Source organism: Canis lupus, chromosome 1, assembly GCF_048164855.1.
Source record: "Canis lupus baileyi chromosome 1, mCanLup2.hap1, whole genome shotgun sequence".
NCBI lineage: Eukaryota > Metazoa > Chordata > Mammalia > Carnivora > Canidae > Canis > Canis lupus.
Window position 1 is genome coordinate 43,164,257 of NC_132838.1, and position 22,255 is coordinate 43,186,511.

The 22,255-nt window shown below is 39.2% G+C and overlaps 1 protein-coding gene across 2 annotated transcripts in view; it reads left to right on the forward strand.

Moving 5' to 3' along the window:
• Nucleotides 1–22,255, forward strand: part of ESR1 (estrogen receptor 1) — a 290,055-nt gene that overhangs the window by 191,054 nt on the left and 76,746 nt on the right. For both annotated transcript variants that reach the window (XM_072828041.1, XM_072828035.1), the window contains exon 6: nucleotides 20,145–20,283. In XM_072828041.1, the coding sequence (XP_072684142.1) occupies nucleotides 20,145–20,283 (139 nt within the window). The remainder of the gene's footprint in view (nucleotides 1–20,144; nucleotides 20,284–22,255) is intronic.

Sequence of the window (22,255 nt, forward strand, 5' to 3'; positions counted from 1 at the left end):
TCTTGAAGACAAAATATATTTTCACTGCTAAATGTGAAATAGATTTGTGCTGTGAATCAAAAGAACCACCTTCATGCCCATCTCCAATTCTGGCTCAGTTCCACTTTCTGAATTGGAAATAGACTTGAGAAGCTGAATGTAACACTAGAGATATTGAAAGTGTGCTGAGGAATTCTAGTCTATTGTTTCCTGGAGAATTTCCTAACTGTTTCATAGGTGGTAGGAAGAGAGAAACTAGATATAGATAGATAGATAGATAGATAGATAGATAGATAGATAGATAGATGATAGATAGATGATAGATAGATGATGATGATAGATAGATAGATAGATAAAGTTCTTCCCTTTGGTTTTATGACAGTGTAAGGTAGTTTGGAAATCTGACTACTCCAAAATTGTGGATAGTGTCTTTAATCTTAATTTATACAAATAAAGACAACTTCTATTTAAGAAGAAAAAAAGTAATTCCATTCAACATTCATTTAGTTCCAGGAACTCAAAATAGACAAAGTAATTTTGAGTTTTATTTTCCTCAAATTTTATTCCACACTATTACCTTGCTTGCCAGCTTTGTGAGAAAAAAACTGTTCTGTGGCTCTGCTCACTCCCCTCAGGGGAGGGCATGGCCAGCTCCAAGGCTAGCAACCCTTGGGGCAGCTCAGTGACATTTAGCTCCCCAAAGAGGAAGCTGGGGCAAGGTCTGTTGGGAAGCAGGAGGTGACATCACTGCTAAGACAACCCTGCATTTGCCACTGAAGTGGTGGTGGTGGGGGGGCGTTAGGGAGAACAGAAACTCAGGCCTCCAGCTGCAGGAGGCTCTTCAGAGCTGGGACCCCTGTCTCTCTTCAGGAACCCTTTTGATGTTTGTCCTTCTCCGACTGACTTACTTCACTCAGCATAATATGTTCTCATTCATTTGGGGAATATAAATAATAGTGAAAGGGAATATAAGGGAAGGGAGAAGAAATGTGTGGGAAATATCAGAAAGGGAGACAGAACGTAAAGACTGCTAACTCTGGGAAACGAACTAGGGGTGGTAGAAGGGGAGGAGGGCGGGGGGTGGGAGTGAATGGGTGACAGGCACTGGGGGTTATTCTGTATGTTAGTAAATTGAACACCAATAAAAAATAAATTAAAAAAAATAAAAAAAAGGAACCCTTTTGAATTAAAGGAGAGGGACATAGGTGATCTTCTGAAGCTGATCTCCTAATTTGATTATGTGGAAGTGTTGTATCACCCTAGGCAGGAATGATCAAAAAACAAGGTATTTCATGTCACTTATGAATTCTTGTTATTGAAAGTATTTTGACAAAAAGTCACGTACATAGCCAGAATTGATCTTTTTCAGAATCAGTAGATAACAGATGTTTATTTTTCCCTTTTTGAGTTTCTATTTAATGGTGTTGGACATAATAAGTACGAAGAAAGGAAAGCATATGGTAGCCCCATACTGTATTATTATTATTATTATTTTACTTTGAAATAGTCTCTTTGATGCACTGGCATTTTTCATGACATTTTTGCCTCTTTTCTCTCTGCATACTCCTTCTAAATGGTACCACCCATCCCCAGTGATTTCAGTTTTTACCTCTTTGCTGATAATACCCAATCGATGACTTGAGGCTGCCCCAGACTTTTTTGTTTTATAGCCTTACTTCAGCAGTCTATTAAGACTTTTCTCCATTATTGCTCCTCAGGAAGTTTAGACTAAACATATTCAAGCTGGTGCTCACTGCCTTCCCCATGAGCCCTCTCTTCCTTATGTATGCCCATCACCATGGCCAATCACATTGGCCAGACACTTAAGAGATCATTGATCCTTCCCCCTATTTTCATCCCTCAGTTAAATTCAGTTAATTCTCCTCCTTCCTTGCTAATTCAGCAATGAGTCTTTCTATTCATTCTCTTTACCTTCACCCTAGCCAAGAATCCTATTTTTAAAAGACTCCAGTGGTTTCTCTTTGCCTCAAAGATGAAACCAAAACTCCTCAGTATCCCCTGGCTTCTGCTTCCTTTGACATTTCTGACCACTCTTCTTTCTATGTTCTGGACCCCTGCATGTCTGGTATAGAGACAGTTTCTGGGTCATGCCATACCTTTGGTCCCTCTGTCACATTGTCTCTCTTTCCATCAAGTATGCTATCGAGATGCAAATTAGAAATCCCAGGAAGTCTTACATCTCTGGATTAGGTACCAATCCTGTGTGTTTCTAGTGAGCTCTGGATTGTCCTCCAATGTGGTCTTAGATACTATTTCTCAATCAGTTATTAATTGGATTGTCTTCTCTGATAGCTTTGATGTCAGAGACCAAGATTATTAAGTTTTTTTTGATCCCTTACATCAATCAGTATGTGCCTGACACATGATAGGTGTTTAAAATAGTAAATCAATTAATTTTTCTGTAATTAATTCATGCTTTTAAATACTCCAAAGAGTACTATATTTAGAAATGTTATTAAATACTTCTCTTTGTAGGAAAAAGATGTAGTGAGTATTTAAATTTCACTCTTTGCTCCTTAAAAAATTGGGTCTACACATAGATTATACTGAATTTTTAGGACTTAAGTGACATTATATTCAGGAGGACAATTTTCCAGTTAAAGGGAAAGATACATTAATATTTTGTTCTATGATCCTATTTAGCCTGATTTTTAGTTAGATTGGAGAATCCAGCAGTTCTATTTCCCAAGTATTCTACTTGCCCATCCAGCACACTCTCTCTTTCTGTCTTTCTCCCTTTCAGTCTCTCTCTCTCTCTCTCTTACCTTTCCCTTGCTCTTGCTTTCCTATTTCCACAGCAACTGTTTCAGTTCTTCACTATGCCCCTCTAACACCCTACCCTGTCACCTCCTTATTCTTCAGGGTAGAGGACCTCACCTCTGCTTCACTGAGAAATTGGAGACCTTCCAGGAAGTCCTTCAAATTGCAAAAGATAACTCATTTACACTCATTCATTTATTTACCTCTTCCCCCCTGTTTATTTGACAAATATTTATTTAAGGACCTTTTTTCAACCAAGTACTACATTAAGTCCTGCAGGTATAATATCCTCAAGACATAGTGTCTGTGCTCAATCTGTTTCCCATGTGGTGAGAGATATGAATTAGCAAATAAGCCCTGATACAGAGAAGGGCTACTATAGGAATAAGCACCTAATCCTGATGTTCAGAGTGTTGAAGTCATTAGAAGAGTGTACTTGGAAGAGGGAAAAACATATCTCATAGCCTAAGGAATAACCTTTCCTCAAAGATTGAAGGTGCCCACTGCTCAGATATTTTCCTGTATGTTGACACTCAACACATATCATTGTGGTCTTATGACATTTTTCTTGATTCTTCTATAGATTATGACCTTTTTGAGAATGAGAATGTTGTCCCATCTCTGTACGCACACTACCCAGCCTCATGCCAGTTTTATATATACTGGAGATGCTCAATGACATTTGGTGAATGTTGAGCATGACTATGTAAGAGATACAGGTTTACAGTTTGTTATTGTGGGTTAAATTGCATCTCCCCAAATGATATGTTAAAGTCCTAATCTCTAGTACCTGTGAATGTGACCTTACTCGGAAATAGTATTTGCAGATGTGATCAAGTTAAAATGGGATCATACTCAATTAGTGTGTGTCTTAATCCTACATGACTGGTATTCTTATAAAAAGATAAGAGATACAAAGACATACAGAGAACATCATGTGATGATGGAGGCAGAGACTGAAGTGATGACTCTAAGCCAAGGAATGCCAAGGATTTTTAGCAACACCAGAAGCTAAGAGAAAGGCATAGAACAGATTTTCCCCAATGTCTTTGAGAAAGCATGGCCCTGCTGACACTTTGATTTCAGATTTGTGGCTTCCAGACTATTGTTTCCTGATTTCTGGTTTTGTTTTTTTAAGTTACCCAGTTTGTGGTACTTTATTATAGCAGCTTTACAAAACTAAGAGTTATTTTTTTTATGAGAAAATATTGTGGTTCCTGTTGCAGTCCTTAGGAAGTCATCATTGTTGATGGGACCCAATACCAAGGCAAGGGCCATGTTGAACTAATAAGAAATGAAATAATTCTTGCTTTGAAGGTAATTAGCATTTAGAGAATCTCTCTTATAGGTTCTCCTAGCTACTTACTTTATTTTTAGTATGGTTATTTAATGACCTGGCAAGATCTGTTGTGCTCATAGAAGGATCCATCGTGGGTTAAAGGAAAACAATCTCTGGCTCTCTAATTTCTTTATGGCCTCTCTCTACAGTGGTATATATAAGATCAGTGATAAGTGACTTCAGTTCTGGGATGGAAGAGGCTGAAATAATTCTTTCTCCTTTATTTTGTTGTTTGTTCTCTCTGGGGCTGAAATTTGTGTAGCTTAATGGTAAAAATGTAAGAGGTGAGTTGTGGGAAGACTGGAAGGGAGGAAGCAGACTTTTCTAAAGCCATTGCCTATGTGCTTGTGAGACTCTCAGGTCCCTACTGGCCTCAGACTTGGGACTGCCAACCCCTTCTTGGTATGGGGTCCTGTACCTTGTTCTCTGTTTCTCAGAGGCAGTATTGTTATGTGATTTGATACTCAGCATTTCTATTACTTCTGGGTGATTTTGCTTTGGAAGACTCCCATTTTAACATTCTGAATTTAAGTAAAACAAAGAGAGAATAAGCCTCTGTTTTGCTCATAATTAATTCTAGAACTAGATGTCCCTGGGTCATTAGTAATAACAAGTGTTCCTCTAGCAAATGAGTGTGTATGTACGTCAGAAACCTAAGACTGTAAGATGATCATCAATTCTGGTTCCATTGAGGGGCTTAGGCAGGGTGGTGGTGGGAAGAAATCATCATTGTCCATTTGTTTGGGGGACTTGCTTAAAAAGAATTGTCTGCTCCCCTCTCATTCTTTGTGTTGACATTTGTAGTGTTTCCCGGGAGCATACAGTTATCCGGAAAACTCATGCTGATGACAATGACAATAGTATTTGAAATGCTTCTGTAGGTCTGCTTCTAGGTAGACAGGAAAAAAATGTATGTTCCAAGGTACAAGTGCTTGTTGACTTTTCAAACACAGCCAATCCATGCTTTTTATGAGCGAACCCAGTGCCGCTCCCAAGTGCTGGCCTTTCTGTGCATTTGCCAAGCACGTCAAAGGACAGGCTTGAGTACTTTATAGTTTATTAGTTTTTTTCCTCCTTTAGTTTGCAATATACTCCCAGAAACTGGAAAATAATTTCTTTTACTCTTTTCCCCTTCTGCATTTAAGCCAAAATTGATTTTTTTGAGCTTATAAGGAAAAAAATTAAGCTAGAGTTAATACTGTTGCCCTTGCTGAATAAAAATAAAAGACTAGTTTACCTTCATGCTGTGCTGTATCAGAGTAAAGATCTTTTCTGTCCCTCCAAGGGGGATTTTGACAAGACAGAGTAAAAAAATGTATACTGTCAATAGAGAATAATTGTAGCCAATATAAGAAGTAATAGAATTGTTTATTTGGTGGATGGAGGGAATGGTTTTTTGTGTGTGTTTCAAAAATTGGGAAACTAGGAGACACTCTTAAATCCATCAGCTTCTCCAGAACTCTTCTCAAATGCTTATTGTCATGACAACCATCTCTTCATAAACCAAGGCTCTGAGTGTAATACAGATGGGGTTGGTAACAAGGTAGAGTTGCCATCTGCTTTGTTTTCTCTGAGGGACATTTTTTTTGATCCCCACATCTGATCCTGATATCTAAAAGTCTTGACTTATTTTTCTTTTTGAAGTCAGATATGGTTGTAAGATTAATTCTTTTATTCTGACAAACCACTTCCTTATCTGTCATCATATAACTTACTTATTGTTAAATGGAAAGAAAAAAAGGGGGGGATAATTATGTGTGTGTAAAAGCAAACATATATTTTAATGATTTATTTCTCTAGCTACTTGGCAAAGTCTGATATATGAGGTGCATTGTAATTCAATACTACAGTCAAAAATAAGTCCAGAAAAAGTAGGAGTAAGGTGGTAATTATCCAAGGAAACAGGTACAATTGTTTTTGCCTTTGAATATTCTATTAATGTCCATGCTTCCTAACAGTAGGGCTACATGCAATCTGTAGTAAGCTCTGTTGTCTTACTTTCCAGCAAAAGGAGCACATCAGGTCTTTAGAAGGAGAAAATCTTTCCTTATTATTAAATTTAGAGAGAAATTTGCAGAATAAATAAATGCTTACATGAGGGATGCAGCCCAGTAGTTTCCTCTACCCTTTCCTAAAGATGCAATGACATATTCAAAACTGAAAACATCATTTTTATAAAGAAAATATTCACCATTTCACAAGTTCATACTTGCCATGATCAGAATTAAGATATGTACAGCCTTAGAAAAATAAGAAAATAGGTGTCTGGCCATTTAAGGGTGTTGTCAATGAAATTGCTAAAGAAAGGTTAAGGGAAATATTTTATAAAGTTTTATTTATGATCAAGAATAATTTACTTCTTTGCATTATAATTATTTTACATATGCTACAATATATAATCCTAAATTTTAAGATCTTGAGGTGCTTTTCAGTATAGCTCTACTTTTCTTACTAATCAGAGATGTTCTATAATTACCTCTTTAGATCAGACACAATTTATTTCCATATACTTTCTTCATATCCTATGTGTTGATGTGTAAAAATAATCAAATACTGGTAGGTAAATAAAATGTAACCTATAATATTGGTAGGTAAGTGAAATGTAACCTATACTATATCACACACACAAATACATACCTAGAAACATGTATGGTAACTAAAGAATAAATATGGCCTAATGTCCAGAGCAGGGAAACAATGCTAGAAAATTTTTGAAGTAGATTCTGAATATGCTTCCATGGGTAAGTCTAATAATTTTTTGAAGGAGTGTTATATGGGATGTAGTTCCTTGAATATAGTGCGGGGGATGGTGGTTAAAGTCCAACAATGGTTGGTGTGCCTGGATGGCTTGGTCAGTTAAGGTTCCAACTCTTGATTTTGGCTCAGGTCATGATCTCAAGGTTGTGGTATTGAGTCCATGCTCAGCACTCAGTGGAGAGTCTGCCTGAGATTCTCTCCCTCCTTCTCACTGTGCCCCTCCCCTCACTTGCATAATCATGCACTCTCTTTCTCTCTCTCAAATAAATAAATCTTAAAAAAAAAAGCAGATTGAACAACAGTTGAGTTGGTGATGATGTCATAAATGTCTTCATTATATTATGTCAGAACATGGTACTTTTGTCAGTCTTCAGAGTCAAGATTGGCAAGTTTGGGGATTTATATAGATATCATGATATCATCTGTAATTCTTTTAACATATGATCATCTTAATAAGCAATTTTCAAGATATACACCATTCATTTTAAAAGGCGCTTTTTCTGTTTACTTTTAAAACTCTGTCCTGAATTGTTCAACCTCTACTCACATTAATTGGCTGTCAACTATGCTAAATGTGACATATTTTTAAAATATCAAAATTTTCAAATTCAGTTCTTTACTTACCACTGGTTTTTATTGCTGAGCATTGCCTAGAGAACACTGTTTTATTTCCCAAGGCAGGTAGTCTTCACAGGGCAAGTTTCATTCTATCTCAAGGCAAATAAGGGCAGCAAACACTGTGGAAGTCTGCTGAGTGCAGTAGAAAACCATCAACCGTTTATATGGGGGTATACAAATACAGCTGCATTCTGGATTTGCTAAACATCTTGAAATGCTTTGAGTGTAATAAAACCCCAAACGTGCTTTCTTTTCTCATTTCTTTGCATATGTATTTTAGGAGAAATATAATCCACATGCTCTTGTTCCTTCCACTTTTAAATCATGAAAATGTTCTTTTGTAAGAGCTGTTTGATGTCCAGGAAGTCTTTTATCCTTTTTATTAGGTTATTTTTGTGTATGAATAAAGAGCAAAATATAAACAGAAAACACAACATGACTTAGGCAGGGCAAACACAAAGTGCCCAATTTAAGTTTGAAGCTCTAAATCTAAAATATTTTGAAACAAAACATTTCTCTTGGTGCTTTGTAAAAGTTGTGTTCCCTTCTATTAGGAAGAAGTTCCAGGCCTGTTGGGATGAATAGGAAGGAGAAGAAATATTCACTGAATAGGACTCTGGTACTCGGGGACATCTGGCAACTCCTTAATTTTTACAATAACCCGAAGTGGTAGGTCAGTCCATTTGCATTTTACAGATGGGAAGAGCTTTCAGAGATCTTAAGTAACTGGCTAGGGGCCACAGAAGAATTTCAAGCCAGGCCTACTTGACTCTTCAGCTAATACTCTTTCATTACTTTTATCCTCCTCATTCCGTTGGGAGGATGAGATGGGGGGAGGGGGTGTATCCTCCTGATAATAATAAAAAAAATACCAAGTTGGAAATACCTCATACTCAGGCCTGAGAATTGAGGGCTGTTGTAGCTCCAGGAAAATGTCAGCTTGGTATTGGCAAGGTGGATGTCTATTAGTATGGTGATAAGAGCATTGGATAAGTGGTATTATGGCAGAAGGGGGCCTGTGCACACTCCCCTTTATTATAGCAGAGGAAAGCTGAATACACACAGACATGGTGATATAGAGCAGGCTGGGGAGAGGCCTATCTCTTGCATTGTGATTCAATATTTCTAAACAACTGATAATCTTTTGCCATTTATTGCAGTTTGTAACAGTGGTATATATTTGGTCAGAGTGTTGCATGACAATATTTAAATAGATTCAGCTTGTTTCTTAAAACAATTTTTCAGTGCTTATGTGTTATTGGATATAGCTTAAAGTGTTACAGAATGGGAATCACAGTTTTAATGGGTCTCTCTATAATGGGACTGCATAAAAGGAGAATCTAAGGTTTTATTTGAGGTGGGAGATCATACCATGGGGCACATGTCCATAGTATGACATCAGGTGACAATTTCTTGAAGAAAAAGAGAAAAAATTACAAATGAAGAGCATGAGGACTGCTTATCTTGGTTCCTCTGGTATTATCTGTTCTATAGGCTTTCTCCCAGAAATCCCAAATTGTGTTCAGCTTGTAGCTATCTTTATGCTACAGTCTCATGTTCCATTCTTCTCTCCCCTTTCCCCTACCACCTACTCTTCCTCTCCCTTCCTCCTTCTTTTTCCTCCCCCTCCACCTTCTCCTTCTTCGCTGAATCTTTGGCATCCAAAGGAAGAGATGAATTATTTAAATCTTCTGTTGAATTAAAGCAATCTAAAAGAGTTTAATAGGCAATTTCATAAATGACATTCTGGAGAACATTGGGGTCATTGTATGACTGAGAACATGATTAATTTTTTCTGAAGGTCAGGAAACTAATATTTTTTCCAGTGGATTTACTAAGGGAACCAACTACCTGTGATTTACCTTTTACCTCACTGCAGTGCAGAACTTTACAAGTGTTCATATTATATTAGTCGTTTTGCTCAAGGATCTCAGTACACTTTCAGTGTCATTTCTGAGAGCCTTGTTGTACCCCACAAGGGAGGCTGAGGCTTGACAAGACAAATTAAGTAATTTTTTTTGCAGTCTCCAACAGAGTGGTAAAGAGGGTTTAGGATCTCATGAGCCCCAAGGGAAGGAGGAGGACATGTCATGAGGTCTCTTCACAGTTAAACCTAAGATAAAAATCTTGGAGGGAAAACAGTTTATAATGGAGGACAGAAGGATAGAATATATTTATGTGATGATGAAACTGGAGATAATAAGCTGGTTGTATGTATAGGGGGTTATTTCTCTGGGAAAGAGACCTCCCTCAACTTCATTAGATCCTTGCCCACACAGTGGGTGGGGAGTAGGAGCTAAGGCGTTTCTGTTTCCAGGATAGCCCATCCCCAGGATACTCTATTACTAAATCTGTGAATGTTTCACTGTCACTGTCGCTAAAATGGGAGTCCCCAAGTGATGGGAGGTGAATCATCTCTCACTATGTCACCCATAAAAATATCTGTCACTGATGCCTCTATCCATATCCTGTAAATGCTGCTCCCTTCCATCTTCATATTGGCAACACTTTCAAGTGTTCAAGAAAGACCTTGTTGAATGCCTCTAAATTATTATAGCAGATCCAGCTGAAATTGCACATTAGATCATTTCTCTTTTTTATAAGGAAAATAACCAAGGGTTGAAACTCGATGTCTATAGATAGATAATATAATTTTATTTGGGATTTAGTACATTATTTGTCTCCTCCATTGGCTATGAATTGAGAGTCTTTAATGAACAGTCTTCAGTAGTCTTCACATTCTTTGAGAAGGTGGATTGATAGTCATCTCTGCACCCCCACTGCTGTCTCCAGGAACTTGCAGAGGACACTATGCAAGAGATTCAGTGACCCTTTCTGAGGGCAGTATGCATAGCTGGGAAAGAGAACTAAAGAGACCATTTATTTTTGAGAGATCTACATCATCTCAACAGAAGGGCCTAGCAATTCTATTGGACTCAGACTGAAAACTATTGCTAACAGACATATTTCAGAAAGATTTCATAATCACCAGACTTGTGTTGTACAAATGGTTATGGTGAGCTTCTGAGGCTCCCAAGAGACCACTAAAACTGTCAGGCTTAAATAGCACTGAAGTTTTGAAGTGAGAATTAAAAAGTATGATTCAGTTTGATAGGTAAGGCTCCTACCAGAAAATACTCCTTTGGTTTTCCAAAATCAAGTGGTTATGTGGCCAGCTATGGTTCTCTCAAAAGATACTTCCAAATCTCATCCTGTGTGATTGTTTGAGGTTTCTGGAAGGTATTGGAGAGTGTGGTGTACGTGTCATCATGGATGACATTATCACGTTATTATATTTTTTTCCATATAAAACAGCGAATGCCATAAGAGAAGACTTCACTTCTTTTTTAGATTTATTTATTATTTTAGAGAGGGAAAGAGAAAGGGAGCAAGTGAGAGCATGGTGGGGAGGGGCAGAGGGAGAGGGAGAGAGAGTCTCAAGCAGACTCCACTCTAAGTGCAGAGCCTGATGCAGCGCTTGATCTCACAACTCTGAGATCATGACCTGAGCTGAAACCAAGAGTCAGTCACTCAACCCAGTGCACCCCCCAGGTGCCCCAGAAGACATCACTTTTGAATATTAACATTTCTGAAAGTGAGTTTAATTGACAATGTCCATTTACATTTCTTTTATGAGATTTTACCCAAAAGATTGGGGTAAAATCTTACAGAATTAAAACTTCCTTGAGAGCTTTCAAGTACTACTTACTGGAGTCAATTTATCCCAGTAGACATTGGGCATTGAGAGAAAGAAACAGTTCTCATTTCCTCAGGCAGTGTTTCTTCCAGAACAAGGTTAGTCCATTTTGACCCAGTGTACTTTAGAGGCAAATAGTTGCAGGTTGTACAGATACCCGTTCCTTTTTCTATCCAAGAGGCCTGAAACCCACTGTGTTTTTAATCTTTTAGTTTTTTTTTTTCTTTAATGAACAGAGCTACCAATTTTTTCTCCAGTTGCAAACCCTGCTTTATGTGAGACCCACTTTTTCCAATGGGAAGACACCTGCTCTGAGGAAGTCTACACTGTTATGGGCCTTGGAATGGTTAATTAATTGGTGTAGGAAAGGTGCAACAAATTGGATTTTAAAAAGCAGAATTTGATAGAATCATGCATCTGGTGATTCTAATGAATACAAAACCTAGCAGGATTTACAGATACTTGTGTAATTAACTTGAATATAATGTATGATAACTATCTGTTAGAAGAAGCACATGAAAAAATGCACAGCATTATTAGTCATTAGGAAAATGCAAATTAAAACCACAGAGCCAGTGTGATACCTCTGTTCACCTACTAGACCATCTATAATTAGAAAGACTGACCGTACCAACTTTCCATGAGGATGGGAGCAACTAGTGCTCTCATCCATTGCTGATGGGAATAGAAAATGGACAATTTCGCAATTTCTTAAAAAGTGAAATACACATCTACTGTAAGATCCAGCCAATGGACTCTTAGATATTTACCCCCAAAACTGAAAGCGTATGTTCATACAAAAAATTAGTACATAGATTGCTCATAAAAGCTACTGTTTCGGAGGGAGGAGCAAGATGGCGGGAGAGTAGGGTCCCCAAATCACCTGTCTCCACCAAACTACCTAGAAAACCTTCAAATTATCCTGAAAATCTATGAATTCGGCCTGAGATTTAAAGAGAGACCAGCTGGAATGCAACAGTGAGAAGAGTTCGCGCTTCTATCAAGGTAGGAAGACGGGGAAAAAGAAATAAAGGAACAAAGGCCTCCAAGGGGGAGGGGCCCCGCGAGGAGCCGGGCTGAGGCCGGGGCGAGTGTCCCCAGGACAGGAGAGCCCCGTCCCGGAGGAGCAGGAGCTGCACCGACCTTCCCGGGGGAAAGGGGCTCGCAGGGAGTTGGAGCAGGACCCAGGAGGGCGGGGATGCCCTCGGGCTCCCGGGGACAGTAACAGCAACTGCGCACCCAGGAGAGTGCGCCGAGCTCCCTAAGGGCTGCAGCGCGCACGGCGGGACCCGGCGGGACCCGGAGCAGCTCGGGGGGCTCGGGCGGCGGCTCCGCGGAGGGGGCTGCGCGGCCCCGGGAGCAGCTCGGAGGGGCTCGGGCAGAGGAAGAGGCTCCGTGCGGAGGGGGCTGCGCGGTTCCAGGAGCAGCTCGGAGGGGCTCGGGCGGCGGCTCCGCGGAGGGGGTTGCGGCCCGGGAGCGCGAATCCACCAGCGCAGGCTCCGGAGCACAGGGCGCCGGGACACAGCCCAGGATCCGGCCTCCCCCGGGACAGGCAGAGGCCGGGAGGGCCCAGGACAGCAAGGACGCTCCTGCCCCAGCTGAGCAGAGCAGCGGCCCCGCCCCGGAGCCTCCAGGCCCTGCAGACGGAGTTCCTGCCGGAGCTGAATCCAGGTTTCCAGAGCTGCCCCGCCACTGGGGCTGTTCCTCCTGCGGCCTCACGGGGCAAACAACCCCCACTGAGCCCTGCACCAGGCAGGGGCACAGCAGCTCCCCCAACTGCTAACACCTGAAAATCAGCACACCAGGCCCCTCCCCCAGAACACCAGCTAGACGGACAACTTCCAGGAGAAGCCAAGGGACTTAAAGAACACAGAATCAGAAGATACTCCCCGGTGGTTCTTTTTTTGTTTGTTTGTTTTTGTTTTTGTTTTTGTTTTTGTTTTGTTTTGCTTTTTGATTTGTTTCCTTCCCCCACCCCCTTTTTTTCTCCTTTCTTTTTCTTTCTCTTTTTCTTCTTTTTTTTTTTTTTCGTTTTTTTTTTTTTTCTTTTTCTTCCCTTTTTTTTTCTCTTTCTCTTTTCTTTCCTTCTTTCTCTCCTCTCTTTTTCTCTTTTTCCCAATACAACTTGCTTTTGGCCACTCTGCACTGAGCAAAATGACTAGAAGGAAAACCTCACCTCAAAAGAAAGAATCAGAAACAGTCCTCTCTCCCACAGAGTTACAAAATCTGGATTACAATTCAATGTCAGAAAGCCAATTCAGAAGCACTATTATACAGCTACTGGTGGCTCTAGAAAAAAGTATAAAGGACTCAAGAGACTTCATGACTGCAGAATTTAGAGCTAATCAGGCAGAAATTAAAAATCAATTGAATGAGATGCAATCCAAACTAGAAGTCCTAACGACGAGGGTTAACGAGGTGGAAGAACGAGTGAGTGACCTAGAAGACAAGTTGATAGCAAAGAGGGAAACTGAGGAAAAAAGAGACAAACAATTAAAAGACCATGAAGATAGATTAAGGGAAATAAACAACAGCCTGAGAAAGAAAAACCTACGTTTAATTGGGGTTCCCGAGGGCGCCGAAAGGGACAGAGGGCCAGAATATGTATTTGAACAAATTCTAGCTGAAAACTTTCCTAATCTGGGAAGGGAAACAGGCATTCAGATCCAGGAAATAGAGAGATCCCCCCCTAAAATCAATAAAAACCGTTCAACACCTCGACATCTAATAGTGAAGCTTGCAAATTCCAAAGATAAAAAGAAGATCCTTAAAGCAGCAAGAGACAAGAAATCCCTGACTTTTATGGGGAGGAGTATTAGGGTAACAGCAGACCTCTCCACAGAGACCTGGCAGGCCAGAAAGGGCTGGCAGGATATATTCAGGGTCCTAAATGAGAAGAACATGCAACCAAGAATACTTTATCCAGCAAGGCTCTCATTCAAAATGGAAGGAGAGATAAAGAGCTTCCAAGACAGGCAGCAGCTAAAAGAATATGTGACCTCCAAACCAGCTCTGCAAGAAATTTTAAGGGGGCCTCTTAAAATTCCCCTTTAAGAAGAAGTTCAGTGGAACAGTCCACAAAAACAAAGACTGAATAGATATCATGATGACACTAAACTCATATCTCTCAATAGTAACTCTGAATGTGAACGGGCTTAATGACCCCATCAAAAGGCGCAGGGTTTCAGACTGGATAAAAAAGCAGGACCCATCTATTTGCTGTCTACAAGAGACTCATTTTAGACAGAAGGACACCTACAGCCTGAAAATAAAAGGTTGGAGAACCATTTACCATTCGAATGGTCCTCAAAAGAAAGCAGGGGTAGCCATCCTTATATCAGATAAACTAAAATTTACCCCAAAGACTGTAGTGAGAGATGAAGAGGGACACTATATCATACTTAAAGGATCTATTCAACAAGAGGACTTAACAATCCTCAATATATATGCTCCGAATGTGGGAGCTGCCAAATATATAAATCAATTATTAACCAAAGTGAAGAAATACTTAGATAATAATACACTTATACTTGGTGACTTCAATCTAGCTCTTTCTATACTCGATAGGTCTTCTAAGCAAAACATCTCCAAAGAAACGAGAGCTTTAAATGATACACTGGACCAGATGGATTTCACAGATATCTACAGAACTTTACATCCAAACTCAACTGAATACACATTCTTCTCAAGCGCACATGGAACTTTCTCCAGAATAGACCACATATTGGGTCACAAATCGGGTCTGAACCGATACCAAAAGATTGGGATTGTCCCCTGCATATTCTCGGACCATAATGCCTTGAAATTAGAACTAAATCACAACAAGAAGTTTGGAAGGACCTCAAACACATGGAGGTTAAGGACCATCCTGCTAAAAGATAAAAGGGTCAACCAGGAAATTAAGGAAGAATTAAAAAGATTCATGGAAACTAATGAGAATGAAGATACAACCGTTCAAAATCTTTGGGATGCAGCAAAAGCAGTCCTAAGGGGGAAATACATCGCAATACAAGCATCCATTCAAAAACTGGAAAGAACTCAAATACAAAAGCTAACCTTACACATAAAGGAGCTAGAGAAAAAACAGCAAATAGATCCTACACCCAAGAGAAGAAGGGAGTTAATAAAGATTCGAGCAGAACTCAACGAAATCGAGACCAGAAGAACTGTGGAACAGATCAACAGAACCAGGAGTTGGTTCTTTGAAAGAATTAATAAGATAGATAAACCATTAGCCAGCCTTATTAAAAAGAAGAGAGAGAAGACTCAAATTAATAAAATCATGAATGAGAAAGGAGAGATCACTACCAACACCAAGGAAATACAAACGATTTTAAAAACATATTATGAACAGCTATACGCCAATAAATTAGGCAATCTAGAAGAAATGGACACATTCCTGGAAAGCCACAAACTACCAAAACTGGAACAGGAAGAAATAGAAAACCTGAACAGGCCAATAACCAGGGAGGAAATTGAAGCAGTCATCAAAAACCTCCCAAGACACAAGAGTCCAGGGCCAGATGGCTTCCCAGGAGAATTTTATCAAACGTTTAAAGAAGAAATCATACCTATTCTCCTAAAGCTGTTTGGAAAGATAGAAAGAGATGGAGTACTTCCAAATTCGTTCTATGAAGCCAGCATCACCTTAATTCCAAAGCCAGACAAAGACCCCGCCAAAAAGGAGAATTACAGACCAATATCCCTGATGAACATGGATGCAAAAATTCTCAACAAGATACTGGCCAATAGGATCCAACAGTACATTAAGAAAATTATTCACCATGACCAAGTAGGATTTATCCCTGGGACACAAGGCTGGTTCAACACCCGTAAAACAATCAATGTGATTCATCATATCAGCAAGAGAAAAACCAAGAACCATATGATCCTCTCATTGGATGCAGAGAAAGCATTTGACAAAATACAGCATCCATTCCTGATTAAAACTCTTCAGAGTGTAGGGATAGAGGGAACATTCCTCGACATCTTAAAAGCCATCTATGAAAAGCCCACAGCAAATATCATTCTCAATGGGGAAGCACTGGGAGCCTTTCCCCTAAGATCAGGAACAAGACAGGGATGTCCACTCTCACCACTGCTATTCAACATAGTACTGGAAGTCCTAGCCTCAGCAATCAGACAACAAAAAGACATTAAAGGCATTCAAATTGGCAAAGAAGAAGTCAAACTCTCTCTCTTCGCCGATGACATGATACTCTACATAGAAAACCCAAAAGTCTCCACCCCAAGATTGCTAGAACTCATACAGCAATTCGGTAGCGTGGCAGGATACAAAATCAATGCCCAGAAGTCAGTGGCATTTCTATACACTAACAATGAGACTGAAGAAAGAGAAATTAAGGAGTCAATCCCATTTACAATTGCACCCAAAAGCATAAGATACCTAGGAATAAACCTCACCAAAGATGTAAAGGATCTATACCCTCAAAACTATAGAACACTTCTGAAAGAAATTGAGGAAGACACAAAGAGATGGAAAAATATTCCATGCTCATGGATTGGCAGAATTAATATTGTGAAAATGTCAATGTTACCCAGGGCAATATACACGTTTAATGCAATCCCTATCAAAATACCATGGACTTTCTTCAGAGAGTTAGAACAAATTATTTTAAGATTTGTGTGGAATCAGAAAAGACCCCGAATAGCCAGGGGAATTTTAAAAAAGAAAACCATATCTGGGGGCATCACAATGCCAGATTTCAGGTTGTACTACAAAGCTGTGGTCATCAAGACAGTGTGGTACTGGCACAAAAACAGACACATAGATCAGTGGAACAGAATAGAGAATCCAGAAGTGGACCCTGAACTTTATGGGCAACTAATATTCGATAAAGGAGGAAAGACTATCCATTGGAAGAAAGACAGTCTCTTCAATAAATGGTGCTGGGAAAATTGGACATCCACATGCAGAAGAATGAAACTAGACCACTCTCTTTCACCATACACAAAGATAAACTCAAAATGGATGAAAGATCTAAATGTGAGACAAGATTCCATCAAAATCCTAGAGAAGAACACAGGCAACACCCTTTTTGAACTCGGCCATAGTAACTTCTTGCAAGATACATCCACAAAGGCAAAAGAAACAAAAGCAAAAATGAACTATTGGGACTTCATCAAGATAAGAAGCTTTTGCACAGCAAAGGATACAGTCAACAAAACTCAAAGACAACCTACAGAATGGGAGAAGATATTTGCAAATGACATATCAGATAAAGGGCTAGTTTCCAAGATCTATAAAGAACTTATTAAACTCAACACCAAAGAAACAAACAATCCAATCATGAAATGGGCAAAAGACATGAACAGAAATCTCACAGAGGAAGACATAGACATGGCCAACATGCATATGAGAAAATGCTCTGCATCACTTGCCATCAGGGAAATACAAATCAAAACCACAATGAGATACCACCTCACACCAGTGAGAATGGGGAAAATTAACAAGGCAGGAAACAACAAATGTTGGAGAGGATGCGGAGAAAAGGGAACCCTCTTACACTGTTGGTGGGAATGTGAACTGGTGCAGCCACTCTGGAAAACTGTGTGGAGGTTCCTCAAACAGTTAAAAATATACCTGCCCTACGACCCAGCAATTGCACTGTTGGGGATTTACCCCAAAGATACAAATGCAATGAAACGCCGGGACACCTGCACCCCGATGTTTCTAGCAGCAATGGCCACTATAGCCAAACTGTGGAAGGAGCCTCGGTGTCCAACGAAAGATGAATGGATAAAGAAGATGTGGTTTATGTATACAATGGAATATTACTCAGCTATTAGAAATGACAAATACCCACCATTTGCTTCAACGTGGATGGAACTGGAGGGTATTATGCTGAGTGAAGTAAGTCAGTCGGAGAAGAACAAACATTATATGTTCTCATTCATTTGGGGAATATAAATAATAGTGAAAGGGAAAATAAGGGAAGGGAGAAGAAATGTGTGGGAAATATCAGAAAGGGAGACAGAACGTAAAGACTGCTAACTCTGGGAAACGAACTAGGGGTGGTAGAAGGGGAGGAGGGTGGGGGGTGGGAGTGAATGGGTGATGGGCATTGGGTGTTATTCTGTATGTTAGTAAATTGAACACCAATAAAAAAAATATCATTATAAAAAAAAAAAAAAAAAAGCTACTGTTTCCAGTCTGTGGCTATTTGTAATAGCCACAGACTGGAAACAATCTAAATGTCCAATGAAAGGATAAGCAAATTGTATTTATTTATTGTATATATCTACACAATAGGCAATAAAAAGAATCAGCTATTCATACATGGAAGATCATGGGTAAGTGTCAAAATAATTATGCTGAGTTATAAAAGTCAGACAGAAAGGTGAGAGACTCTTAGGAATTAAAGTAGTAACAGTGGGACTATAGAAAAGAGAGGAAGAATTTTAGTGTTACTTCGAAGATAGAATTGATGAGTTTGATTAGGGGATGATGACTGCAGGGGGGGGCATAGACTCTGAGATCTTTCTCTAGTTGGGGTTTTTCGATGTGGATAGTCACTTATTTAGTGGTAATAATGGCCCATCCATGTATCAGAAATGATGAGCTAATTGTTTAGTGCTGATCCTGTGGTAGTTTCAAGACCCCCAAAGGGAAAGATACAGTAGGCAACCATTCATCCTTGACTGCTTTGAGAAATAAATTTATGTTTTGGCTTTTTATAAACATAACCATATGTAGCTAATAATAGTATAAATTAGTGAGAATGAATAAAGGAGAGGACACAGGAAAAGGGATTTCTAGAACCAGTCTCATGGATGACTGAGAACAAAGAGTTGAAAGCAGAGGGAGAGAGGAAGGATATAGCCTGTGATATGACTGGGAGCTGATTTGGAAAGCAGCAAGATTTATGGTCATCTTGTTCATTTAATGCCTGTCACTCTGGCAGATCTTCATTTGTGTGGTTGTATTTATTTAGTTTTTGATTCAAATTCTATAATTAATTGCAGCTCATAAGAGGTGGTCAAGGGCACAGGTTCTGAAGATTATATTCTCATCTCTGATCTTAACAAATGTATAAGCTCTCTGAACATCTGTTTTCTTACCTGTAAAAAGACATCCCCATCAATTTCTACCTCTTAGAGTTATTGTATTAATAAAGATAAGAAAATGTGCAGGAAATACTTAGCATTGCTTCAAGACCATGGTAATGGCTCAGTAAATTGATCTTCCTGTTCTTCTTCCTCTTCCTCCTCACCCTTTCCCCTTCTACTCCTGCTTATTGTTGTTGTTGTTGTTGTTGTTATCATTAGGCATCCACTGTATTGTTAGTGTTGATTTGGAAAAGCTTTCATCTCCCATTAAGGCCTTTGGCAAACAAGGACACATTAGTGTTTATTACCAGAAGTATTTACGATGTCACTTTATTCATCTGATTCATTTTCTCCCAAGATATTTATTTACACGTACTGTTTCATTAGCCTTTCTTTTACACAGTGTGAAAAAAAAGAGCATGGCTTAGTGATGAAGCAAATAAATAGAAATTTAGTGACTTTGGTCTTGCCCTTGCTCCAATTCCTGTTTGGTTTAAGGCCAGTAGTTTAAATTTCTTGTACGTAAATATATTCAACTGAATCAGAAGTGAAATATAGTAATCACATAGAGCTATTAGAGATGTCTAAGTAAAAAAAGATTTAACAAGTTTTAACATTACTTAAGTACAGAACTTTATAGGATACTAAATAGGTTATATAAGTTAGTATATTTCTATAGATACAACACTAAGGCACTTAGAAACTTAAATACTACATTAAAGTTCCTTGATATACTAGGTATAAAAAAAGTTACTTGACTTTCCTATTAAGTGTTCTTCCATTACATGTCATACAATGTATTAGAAAACAGACCTCACCAGTTCAAATCCCCAGTTGCATTCATTTCACTAGTAATGATGACTTTTAATTTTAAGTCAGCAAGCTTTTCTTGTCTTGTTTTAGGCTTTGTTGATTTGAGCCTCCATGATCAGGTCCACCTTCTGGAATGTGCTTGGCTAGAGATCCTGATGATTGGACTTGTCTGGCGCTCCATGGAGCATCCAGGGAAGCTCTTCTTTGCTCCTAACTTGCTCCTAGACAGGTAAGTGAACTGGCTGTAGCTTGGGGAAGTACATCTTTTATAATCACCAGTTTATTCCTAAAACTTTTATTCAGTACTCCGTGAAGCACCCAAGAACTTTGTCTGATATGTTTACATTACAAAGGGGTGAATTTGGGAGATGTGGTCTAGAGAAGTTCACGGAAACCTAAGGACAACTTTCTGCTAGATATCTCTAGGATAACATCTGCTAGATGATGCTAGGCCATCAATAATCAAGCATCCTTAGAGGAATTCTGATATATAATTTATATATTATATGTACATATACATATAGAATATGTTTGTATGTATATACACTATGTATGTGTGTATATATGAATCTATATAACTGTGGACTCTAATTTTCTAACTTTGCCTTCATCTTGTGTTACACATATTTTTAAAAAAGCATATCCTCCCTTAACTAAGGTCTCTTTTGACCCATGTATACCCAAACTACAATAGCCTCTTCATTTCCTTCTCCAATTTTCCTATCAGTTAAATGAGGAAATTAAACCAGCATTCTGAAGGCCACTCCAGTTCTATGAATTCATAAAAGATACTTGTTTATTTTCAAAAGTGAAGATCTCTGTTTTCAAATATGTTACCTTATTTAATGTATTGTATTTCGGTTGACTTAAAATGTGGGTCCAATTGTTTCCCTTTTGGGGGGATCATTGCTTAGAGGAATAGGATTTAGACATGCTACATCAGTTATCACTGATGGAGTCCTCCTTGGCACCAGTCACTATGTTCAATATTTTATATACCTGATGTCATTTAAACATCATAGCACACCTGAGAAGCTTATCAGTCTCACATGACTAGAAAGAAGCCAAGTTTCATAGTCATTCTGCTACTCGCAAACAGCATCAAACTAGCCAAAGGTGAAACTAAGATTGGAATTCAAAATCTACCTGGCTCAGTACTGTCCTGCCTCTGTCCTGTGCTCATGTTCTTCATCCTCTTTCTTGGTCAGTGATGCCTCCTTTGGCTTCCAGGCATACCTCGTATTTGTGGGCCACATAACAATTTGAATGGTAAAGGACCATCTCCTAAGTCTTTCTTGCAAACTTCCTCTGCCTCTGTTCAGCAGTCCGAGCCTGCCAGGTTGCTTGTGATGCATATTCCATATTCCTTTGTTTTGGAGCACCACAACATCTCCTCATCTCTTGTCTCACTCCAGGTTTCCCTACCCCTGGCAAGTCCTCTGGAGCAGAGTCACAGCAAAGTTTAAGTACTGGAGAATTATACAAGTATTGGTTACTGCTTTTCATTTTGTGTTTCATGGCTTTAGAAAAACAGTGATGATACTGTTCAAGAAGCAGATTTTGCTGCTTGTGGAATAGATTCCCATATTAGAGTTTAGCCAAATTTTGGGGGATGACCACTAGTCTTGCTCCTTAGAACTGCACTCACACTGTATTCTGTGTCTTTTAGAGGTTGTCTCTACTGTTCCATTTCCTTTCTTTCCCTTCCCCTTGTTTCTCTTGTCTTACCATTTTCCCCCTTCCACTCCTTTTTGTTGTTGTTGTTTCCTTTGTCTCTTCTTTCTTTCTCTTCTTCTCATCCACCTCTTCCTCTTCCTCCCTGTCCCTTCCTCCTCCTCTTCCTCTGACTTCTTCTTTCTTAATTTTCTTGTGTTACAGTCATGTGGTTCTGTGATTGAGTTATAACAAATTTGCAGACCACATACAATGCTTCCCTGTTACACACTGGAATGTATCTTCAACACTTCATTTTTTTGGATGTTCCTAACTGATCTTCTCCATGATGCCCCGTTTCATTCATATCTTTTTTCTTGGATCCACACGTCCTGAAAAGTCATCATGTCATTGCATGTTAAATATGAAAGGGTTGGGGCACCTGCCTGGCTCAGTTAGTAGAGTGCATGACTCTTGATCTTGGGGTCATGGGTTTGGGTCCCATGGTGGGGGTAGAGTTTACTTAAAATAAATGTGAAACAATTTGT